A 10731-nucleotide genomic window follows, 5' to 3' on the forward strand; every position below is an offset into this window, starting at 1 on the left:
GCTTCTCATCAGTGCTCAAACACCCTCCCCCCCATTAGAGCACTCTTATTTTCAAGCTGCAGCTTTCCCATATATTAAGAGGACAGATGCCCAGGGTGAGGAGCCTTACCTGTCCCACCGACTCCTCATTGTAAAAGCTCAAATATTCCTGAGTTTAGTTCAAAGTGCTGCTCCAGTGTCCAAGTGGACTTGGAGTGAAACAGCTATGGACTACATGTGCAACAGGTCCTGAGGTGTGTTGCAGTTTGCTGTTATCGTTTCAAGTAAAACTACATAAATGACAGCTACAGGAAAATATAAAATCAGGGGCAATGTAACAAATATGCTTGTAATAATACAAAAAGAAGACTATAGGCTGCTGTGTTGCCTGAACCTGGCAACACAATTTAACAGTTTGGCTGATTTTTAAAGCTGCAATAAAGCTACATTTATATGCATTAATTTACAACATAATAAAACTCATGATTAAACATTCACAGCAAATGTGCCTATTGTTTAATTAGGCATTTTAAGGAGAAGTGTGTTTGGTTAGAAAGTACCTGGGTCATGGAAGGGGACCAGGACAAAGTTTTTAATGGGTCTGGTCCTCCGGCTGAGAGTCTTCTCCAAGATCCGTGAGGCGCCCTCTATCACCTGTTTCAGATCGTCGTACATGGAGCCGGTAACATCGAACACAAAGGCCAGGGTCGAGGCGCTGTCACCGGATCCATCATCCTCCTCAGCCCGGGGGACTGCCAAGAGCCTGTGCGCGCCGACACAGAGCGCCAAGACTAGGCACTTTAATAAGACGGTCATTTTTTCTAAGATTTAGTGCATCTGTCTGCTGGAATGAGGCGAATCACATAAAAACAATTTAAAAAGTTGTAGAAAGTTTAAAAAAAAAGTTCAGATTTCAAAGCTATGTAAAGTCTGGGACTGCTTCCAATCGGTAGAAACGATATCTGGAACAATACAGCTCAGCTGAAACACATTAAAATCCAGAGTAAAATACTTCCACAGGAGTACATCCGTGCGTAAAGTTTGGAGGAGCGTGTGGACTGGCTCTGTGTTGGAGAGCCCCAGGAGAGCTCTGACGCTTCAAACGGGGGCGGAGATGGGTATTAAAAGGTTCCCGAGACCCAACCTGATTTTTTTTTGTGTGTGTGAGTGTGTGTGTGTGTGTGTACCACGACCCCACTGTGACTTCCAGGCTTTAACCCTATCCAGCATTCCCCCTTCAATTCAATTTTCTCCATAATCGAGGTGGGCCCCCACAGACGTGGTTTTTAACGGCTTTGCGCACATTACCAGCAGAGTCTGGAGCCTGTATTTTGGACATGCCGAGAACATTGTCTCAGTAACAGCCTCGTTTTTATAAATAGCCATCGTTTATATTCAGCTGACACCAATCTAATTTTATACATAGCCCACCCTGAAATCTCCCCTTGGCATATGAATGGGTGGAATAGTTTGACGTGCCACGCAGAAATGTCACTTTCCCTTTTCACTGTGTACAGTATCTGGATAGAAACACATTATCGATTATTAAATATTATTCACGCGCACTTGATGCCTAGCTATGACGCATCTTGTCTGGAGAGATCAGACCTCACAGAGGAAGTCAGCCTTGATCTTAACTAAAATATTCAGTGTCTTCTTCCAAAATAAGTGGTAAGGACCCAGAATATTTTTGACACAAGCTTTAACTTCTCTTTTTGCTGCATTTAAAACTTCTGTACGGGAATCAAAGATGCACCTAAAGGACAGAGCAGTCTCCAGACGTCCTGACCTCCTCCTCCTTTTGATATCACTTGGATCTGTCCTTGATGAGAAGGAAACAGGAAGCAGGTCTGAGCAGGCCCAGGACCCAGCAGCCTCCACACAAAAGCCACTGAGCCTCATTATCCCCCACCCCCCCACCAAATCACTGCAGAGACATCACAGTTTTATGCAGTTCAGTGTTCATTATTCAACCAAACAGTGCAGGCTTACACCACACAGCGAGTTGGCATGTTCTGTGTTTCAAAGCATGACACACATTTAACATGACATTATTCCCTAAAAGTGAAGTAGGTCAGTGCACCACTGGACTAATCATCTTTTCAAATTTTGAATGCAGTCGGGTGTGTGAAGTCTTTGATTATTGTCTTGGGACATGATTCATTAACGATCATAAGGAACATTTTGCAAATACATATGTAAGCAGTCATTCCAGTTGTGCATTAAACAGAGCAGCTGCTTTAAATGATCCTGTATGTAAAAAAAAAATCAAACACATCTTTTCCATTAATGTCAAATACAAAGACTAAGAATGCAGTGATAGAAAAGTTAGCCACTTAAATGCATTTTATTCTGTGCTCTTATACTGTTAATCAACAGGTAAATGACATTTATCATTTAGTAAATTCTCATTTGCATAAGGCAGAAAATCAGTGAAGCTGATAAAACATCGTAATGCTGTTAACTAAAACAATCCAAGAATGGAAAAAAAGGCATCATCACATGCTCTGGCCTCACACAGGACAAATACAAAGTGGACAATTGCAACCACGGAGCTCGCAAAAAGCTTTACAACCAGAATTGATGTCTGTTTGTGCCTCTCAATGACCAGGGCTTTGTGTGTGCGCTGAGGGTGGACTGAGATGCTCTCAAAAGAAATAATGAGCCTCAGTTTGGATGCAAGCTGTGAGAAGTCGCTGTGTTGCTTGGTCATGTCATTCAGGATGTGGCTGTGCGACACTGCAGACACTAGACACTAGTGCGAACGGGTAAGTGAAAACACAAAAGGATGCAGAGACTGCAAACATAGTAAAATACTCCATAGAAAAAACTCCTTCAAACACTCTTCGTCAAATAAAAACCCTGTTCTCTCAGGAAAAGGAAACTTCAGAATGTGAGAGTAAAACAATCCCACAATAATGAAAAATACAGTGCAATACATGTCAACACCTTTGATAAAAAATAAAACTTCATTCCATACTCATGAGAAAATTCCCATCAACGCAGCAAAGCAGAAAATAAATTACCGTTTATTTACATTATACAATATACACTATACTGCTTTGTAACTTTAAGTTAGTGTTCATGTTATCACCAAGTAACACATTTTTCCAGATTCTCCCAGGTCTCGAGTTTCTCCATGTGGTGGTGAAGCAGCAGCACAGTTCCTCTGAGCGGTTCACGTGCATCCCCCAGTTTGTAGTATGTGAACAAGATGCACACGAACATCTCAAGGGGGAGTTCAGTTCCTTAGACTGTCCATGGGAAAACCACAACACTGCGTTTGCAGAAATGCTCATACACAGTCCACAACACTCAGGGGTGTACGCGGTGCCACATAGCTGTAGAAGCACAGATAAATGACTGAGGGTTTTGCTGACATGTTTGACTTCTCCGTCACATCAGAGGATATATTTGTTTACAATCCGAAAATGCAGACGAACAGCTAATCGACACACATGCCATATGGCTGTGCGACTAAAGTTTGCAGTCCACTTCTGGGTGAGCGAGTTAAATGTGGCTTCCTCCCGTCGCAGGTGTGATGGTGCTGGATTTGGCGCGTATATGCTGGGCTGGATCCATCTGAGGAGTTGTGAGAATGATCACCATTGAATAGATGACAGTAAGTGGTGTCATGAAATGTGGGTGTGCTCAGAGCATGCAAGACAAATCACTAAACAGAGCAACTGCATTACTAAAATATGTCTTCACGAGCTCGCTTCACAGTTGACAAAACGCTGAGCAGGATGTCGGCAACAATTGGCAGCGGCCGGTGCATTACATTAGGCAGTGAGAGCGGAGGGCTGTCTCACTCTTCACTCAGCACTGCAAGACTATTCGATTGCCAGCAAACAAGTGGGCCATTTTGAATAATTCATAGGAACAAACTAGGAGCAGAAAGTGGCTTCTTCACTTTAGTTTCAGCCCACGGATTGAGTCTCCTTGCTTTTATTCTTTGCTCTGATGAATTAGACGGTATTATCCTGGAGTTGAAGCATGACCTGAGATTGATAATCACCCAAGCAGAGAAGTATGCAGGTACTAGCTCATTAATACCCCACTCACCTTACATTGCTACACAAGTCCATCATAAAGAGACAATGCCTGCACAATGGAAGGGTCTGCCTTTGAACCCTCCTGAAACTCCTGCAGAGTCAGCTTCCCGTCTGCGTTCTGGAAGAGGAACATGAGACAAAATGAAACTCAAGTCTTTCAATGCTTTAACACGGTGTTACCAGCAGGGGGCAAAACAGCCTCTTAAGCTAAATCATGTTACTCCTGTTCTATGCTGTTGGACTGATCTTTGCTTCAGTGCACTTGGATGGTAGCCACTCTGCCAATACAAATCACTAAGTGCTGCTGTGCTGCACAGCCAGTCCAATGGGCTGATCTTGGCAGTAGTGGGCTGACAAACACACCCATGCAGGCTGCGTCTCAGCTTTCACTGAAGCTGAGTAGATTCTTGGGGCTGAGGGCATTAGCACCGAGGGCTAGTGGCGGAGGAGACTATATATGATGTTTATAGACCGCAGGCGATGTTAGTGACGCTGTGGTGGCTACAGCTTACAGCTCTAAACTTAACAGTGTCCATGTCCATGCCCTGAGGGTGGCAACAAAGGCAGATTCAGTTCCTTTATTAAACTTATAATCATTACTGCACTTGTATCAGTGTCAGGCAAAGTTTGACATTAAACTGCAGAAAGTAACAGCAAATGGCACAGAAGCTAGCACATTATCTTTCATTACTGAAGTCTTTTGATATTATTTCAATATTAAAATACTAACCTTGTCCATCATTGCAAAAATACGGTCCACTCGCTTTTCTGGTGTGTTTTCTTCCTCTGGCAGCTCCACAGTGTTCCCCTGAGATATTAAATCATTACAGTCTCTGCCACTCAAACAATTCAGATGTTTATGTGTGATTCCTGGTAAAACTTACCACCATCTGATATATGGCATCTACGATGTTTAACATCTCATCTCGGGTGATGTAGCCATCATTGTCAAGGTCATATAATTTAAAAGCCCCTGTATGAAAAAAGATGTTGAAGTACATTTTGAAAGGAAAGACTGAAAAGCTACTGTGACTTCATTATGTAAAATAAGAGATTAAGACTATATATTTTTCATGGATTACAAAGCACACAGTGTTTCATTTCTTTAGAAGTGGTGATTGCTGGGTACAGACTGGCAGCAGCCTTTCATGATGACTGTAGTCATTCTGCATATAAATAATGATGACACTTTGTTTCAGCTTTAAAACTTTTGATTACACCTAAAGTTGCAAGTTTTCTTGAGTGTTATATTTGTGTTTTAGTGTTATATCAAAAAAGCTTGTCAACATGTTGGGTCATGACCCCCAGGTTGCATACGCCTGCTGTATCTTGCTGATAATGTTTTATTTACTGTTCTTTCGGAACCCAGCAGTCCCCTTTCATATGCAATGCATATCAGTCAGTCCTAAATCCTGTCATTTAAATGTCAAAAAACAGGAGAGGGTGCATCCTCTTACATCTCAACTTCTCATCCAGAGTCCCCCGGGAAGTCACTGACAAGGCCTGGATGAACTCAGAGAACTCGATGCGTCCATCCTACAGAGTGACAAAAGGCAGAGAGAGAGAGGGGGAGGGAGAATGGGGGAGAGGAAATGGCCCGGAGACAAGATGAGCATCTTGCTTCACACTTGCTGTAGCTGTACTTTCATGAGCTCCTTGCTGTTCTTTCATGATGTCCTTGCTGTATTCTGTTGAAAACCGGGCCAGCCATTTGCTCCAAGTCAGCTGCTATTTTTTGCCCTGCACCTGGCTCTCTCCTGAGGCTGAAATATGTCACCTGTGGTCATTAGGAAGATGGATGCGACTGGCTCCTCATCTAAAAGTTGCAGCACATAAACAACCACTGTATATTTGGGGCGAAGACGTTTTCACATTTTTCTAAGGATTCCGCATCATGAATGGGCATGGCAGATAATTCTGTTCGACAAGGTAGAAAATGTTCTGACACTTATTTCCTCCAGGCTTTGTTACAATCCCATGCACTGAATCTTACCACAGAAGCTCAAAATTTCCAATTACCCTTCAAAAATGGTGGCCTTTAGCATTCTTCTTTGAGGCCTCACTTTGTGCATTGCAGAGAGACATCTGCTAAAGTGGACAGTAATCAAATGTAAAACGAAGCACAAAGTGGCTCAAACGCCACTAATTCAGATCGACTCATCAAGTTATGACCTCCAGCCTCAAGCAACTGCGTGAGACTTACTCAAATTAAACGATTAAAAGGCACTGCATAAAAAACACGCCATTCACTGCAGTGAAAACAACAGCTTGTGGACAACAAACAATGCATATAAATCAACATCTTGGCAGTGGTGCCTTCAGGCTTTGGTCAATTCATATTCTCACTGGATACCAAAGGATTGTGTTGCATCAAAAAGAGCATTCTGCTCTAACAGCTGCCTACCTGTAGCTTTACTCTTATAAAACTGCCAGGCATTCTTCATGGCCCTGGGGTCAGCTCACTTTATCTCTACCAGACATCTGACCAGCCAGACAATGCTGAAGCCATGCGCTGCTGATTGCATAAGTCATAAATACTGTTAAGATCAATGCATTCTCTAACTAAGGGGTGCCGAACGCTAATGAAGGTCACAGATAAACATCAGACCGAGGGGCTGTCTGATCCTCCTGACACAAAGCCTCTTAACTGAGGTCAATAAACCTCCAGGGGCTCGCCAATATCCCAGGAACTGTTCTGCTACAGTTTGCCTTCCTAAACACTATTTGAATAATCTACATCTGCGATCAGACAAATTGCTCCAGACAAATGTTGCATGTAACACTTTGGCCTTGTTAAAATGTGCATTCTCACCATATCCTCAAATCCTTAGTGGATGCGCCCACATAACAGGGAAGGAGTTTCATTCCAGAAAATATATGCATATACACCTTGTGAATAATAAACTGGCATCCACTCTTGGAAACCGATTTCTGGCACAAAACTAAGGCTTACAATTATGTGTTACTACTGATACTGTGACTCATCCTCAGCTCTCTGTTTATGCATTTTTATTAAAAGGATAGAATCATTTATGATGTTGACAATGTCAGAGCAGAACATTATGTATGCAGTGTTCTGATGTGAATGTCCAATGCATGCAAAATATAATAGGATTCTATTCATACTAACCTTACAGTTATCAAAAATAAATAAAAAATATGGCCAACATGTCCTTAAATCTTTTACTGACAGCTTTTAGTTTTCAAAAAAAGCAAACAGGGCTCTGGAATAATAAAAGTCTCAAAATGGAAGGATTTTTATACCGTGTTGCCCTTTTATTCTGTGCAACTTCTGGCTCAAGGAAGGACCTTTAGATAAGCTCTATCCTCAGACACTGTCACTTTGAAAGGGGACCTATTATGCTTTTCTGTATTTTGTGTCTTATATAGCGTGACAATACAGGATGTTCATATTAAACATGGCCAAGGTTTCAAATAATGATGTAAATGCATGAAGAACTGATCCACAGTGATCTACTGTTCTGAACACTCCAACTGTACTGTACTTTACTCTGGCTACAGTATCACGTCATAGTGTGCTGGTTTTCTTTATATAGTCATCTGCTCTAGGCACACTACTGCAAGTGTTTCTATTACATAGCCTACACTGCTATATGAAGCTACATGTTAACATCAGTGAAACATGTAATCTTGGTTGCTGATGTTGTTAACTTCTCCCAGATTTTAGATCATATTCCCATTAGAACATGTCTGATTATGTTTAAAAGCTTTTTATTAGTGATTTTTCACAGTAACAAACTGCTGTTATTCTCTGTTACAGTCATTCCCAAGCTGTGATGACGGTGCAGAGAGGGTAGATATGAAAGTACTGGAAAAGCTGACCAATCAGAGCAGAATGGGCTTTTCAGGAGGCGGACTTAAAGACAGGCGCTGTACGAAGCCATCTTGGACCGAAAGTGAATACAGGTGTTCCAGCACAGACAATATGAGGAAAATAAAGTGTTTTTTGAACATTAAAGCATGTAAACATGTTCTAGTAAAAACCTTACATACAAGAATGAACCTGAAAATGAGCATGACAGGTCCCCTTTAACATAACATTCCTTATCTAGCAGCAACCCTGGACAAACAGCCACTGTCAATTTATGGTACCAAAGGTGGTTGAATATATTTTTCTCCCTTGTAATAGGACCACAAAATATATTAAATTGATTACAAACCTTATTTTCATCAAATACATTGAAGACGAAGGAGGCAAACTTTGTGGGATCTCCAAAAGGAAAGAACTGTTTGTATATCTTCTGAAAGCCCACAGCGTCCAGCTGCCCGCTTGGACAATCTTTAATGAAGCCTTTGTACCTGAAAAATAAAGCACAGATAGACACCACTTAAAGTGTTGAAAATATAATTTATAATGCACTGAGAATACATAATCAAGATAAAAGTGGGCAACAATGATGGCAGACTGAAGTCACCTCCTCACCTTTACAGCAGTCATTACTGATTCAGCTTGAAAGAATGTGCTAGATCAAAAAGGTAAAGTGCAAAGCTATTTGTCTCATTCACAGATAAGACGATCGCCCTAATCCAATAGCGAGCCCAGAGTGGTTAACTCTAATCAAATTACTCTCTAGTCCTCTTTTGATAATATGCATGGCTGATAGATAAGTCTGAGAGCTTCCTCTTGCCCCCTGGAAATGACATATCTAGAGAGCGCCTTAATATCTTTATTAACCTAAATATAGAAGCATCTCATAGGCAATTTCAAACGCAGTCACTCAGAGGTGCGCAGTTTCCTTGTACATCTTCATAAAGGAACACAGCAGCCTTAAAGTCTAACTAGACTGTAACAGGTCAGGGAGCAAGGGAAAGAGTTTTAGCCTTTACAAAAATAAATACTAGATGAAAAGTAAGAGAAGGAAGGGAAAAGCAGGGAAATAATAGCACTCTTTTTATAAAAAGCATCGCAAAAAGCTTTTGCTCTTGATCAACAGCAAAAATGACGCACATTCACACAAGGGAGCACTGCATGTTCGTCTCTGATTCAGAGCAAGTCTGGGGCTGTAATTACGGCCAGAGAGAGAGAGAGAGAGAGTGTGTGCTCTGATGAAGAATGAAGGCCAGGACAGATCTTTTCCACACTGGCTCCTCGCTCCTTGCTCCTCTTAAACTCTTTATTTTTAATCTGCCTTGGAGATAATGAAGCCAGCTCCATACAGTCACAGAGATGGAGAGGCGCTTTGAGGAGCAGCTGAGAAAAAGTTCAGCAAGAAGAGAGGCGAGAAGAGAGCAGAAGCATGTAATTCTCACATTTGAATCATGTGGAGATATGCAGGGAAATGAAAGCCTTGCTCGCTATAATGCATAATACAATCTAATTGGTATTCAAAGTGCAGGGCGCACAATGCATATCATAATCCAAAGCTGACCCATTTCACCTGAATTCTTAAGTCATTTTTAATGTGTGACTATGGAAAATTATATTTAGCAACCAACACAAAAAGCTGAATGGTACTGTAACACACTGTACAGCAGAGTGTGTGTACTGTGTGTACAGTATACACTGTTCAATGCAAAAACACAACAGTGCATCTATAAAATATTCAAATAAGTTGTGTCACAGGTTCAGCCACAGTGAACAACAGCTGTCATGAAACAGAATCTGAAAATCCACAACAATATAAGGTTTATAAGAAGTGGCGACACTTCAGGTGGGTCAAACAGCCAATTTTAGTTTAAGTTTGACAAAGTAAAATTTAATTTGCACTCCAATACTCAACTTGTTGACATTAATAATAGCTGGAAAAACCTTTCCTATATCCAGCATCGTTATGACAGAAGGCTAAATTAATACATAAAAATCAATTAGTATCATAGAGAACATAAATGTGGTCCAAGAGCTCTGATTAAGACTGTGTGAGGTCAAAACAAGTCTGCACTTTAAACCGTTATTATGCTTGATTAAATAAGGGCTTTTAAAAGGGCACTCTACCAGTTGTTGGGGGTGACCTGAGCACCATTTTTTGGACTCCAGACCTTCGGTAGTATTCAGCAGCGAGTATTCGAAGCTTCAGTTGGGAGGGATTCAGTCAAGACATTTCTATATTACAGGTGAGATTGACGGCACAGTGCTACAACCTGTTAAGCATCTGTTATCCCAGAGTCAGTAGACAATTTGTTAATTCTGAACATTCATTTCCTATCACTGAATCATTTGTTGGACAAATGATTCAGTGATTCAGCGCCATTTAAAATATTTTATTTACTGTACCCTTAGTTCAGGCTTGAGTGGGTATGTTTGCTAAAAAGAAGCTCGGTGCTTTGTCTCGTAGTGGCACGTCACATTGCTGTTTTCATAAACCGCCAAGGTCTGGGAACATATAATGAGACATACTGGTTTTGATCTGCTCGTGGGAAGAATGAACATGTAAGAGTCTGTCCAGTCTTGGTTATAAGCTCTGTTTTTGCTGTTTACTTTTCTCTCTTTAGAACATGCAATGTGAAATTACTTCTTCTGTATCTCTCTAATGTCTCTGACTCATCTTATCTCTCCAATATCTGCATCTCACTTGAGTTGCAAGGCTTATTCGAAGGCACAAATTTGATTGGCTGAGTAGCATCACGTCTCACAGTCTGAGTTTCCTGGTCACTAAACCCAGGCTTAAAATGCTGCACTGATTAAAATAGAAATGCTCCTTCAAACTTTAACAATCCTCAATAATTTATCGGTTATAGT

General features: G+C 41.2%; 2 protein-coding genes across 4 annotated transcripts in view; both read right to left on the minus strand.

The window, feature by feature from the left end:
* hmcn2 (hemicentin 2) overlaps nt 1-1159 on the minus strand; it is a 58189-nt gene extending 57030 nt beyond the window's left edge. Inside the window, exon 1 of the mRNA XM_033619789.2 lies at nt 540-1159. Coding sequence (XP_033475680.1) covers nt 540-795 — 256 coding nt within the window. The 5' untranslated portion in view covers nt 796-1159. The remainder of the gene's footprint in view (nt 1-539) is intronic.
* Nucleotides 1160-2310: 1151 nt separating this feature from the next.
* Nucleotides 2311-10731, minus strand: part of ncs1b (neuronal calcium sensor 1b) — a 17096-nt gene continuing 8675 nt past the window's right edge. For all 3 annotated transcript variants that reach the window (XM_033620408.2, XM_033620406.2, XM_033620409.2), the window contains 6 exons: nt 8216-8354; nt 5492-5570; nt 4919-5007; nt 4765-4842; nt 4045-4152; nt 2311-3561 (listed from right to left, as the gene is read on the minus strand). In XM_033620408.2, the coding sequence (XP_033476299.1) occupies nt 4054-4152; nt 4765-4842; nt 4919-5007; nt 5492-5570; nt 8216-8354 (484 nt within the window). In that variant the 3' untranslated portion in view covers nt 2311-3561; nt 4045-4053. The remainder of the gene's footprint in view (nt 3562-4044; nt 4153-4764; nt 4843-4918; nt 5008-5491; nt 5571-8215; nt 8355-10731) is intronic.

Source organism: Epinephelus lanceolatus, chromosome 9, assembly GCF_041903045.1.
Source record: "Epinephelus lanceolatus isolate andai-2023 chromosome 9, ASM4190304v1, whole genome shotgun sequence".
Taxonomy (NCBI): Eukaryota; Metazoa; Chordata; class Actinopteri; order Perciformes; family Serranidae; genus Epinephelus; species Epinephelus lanceolatus.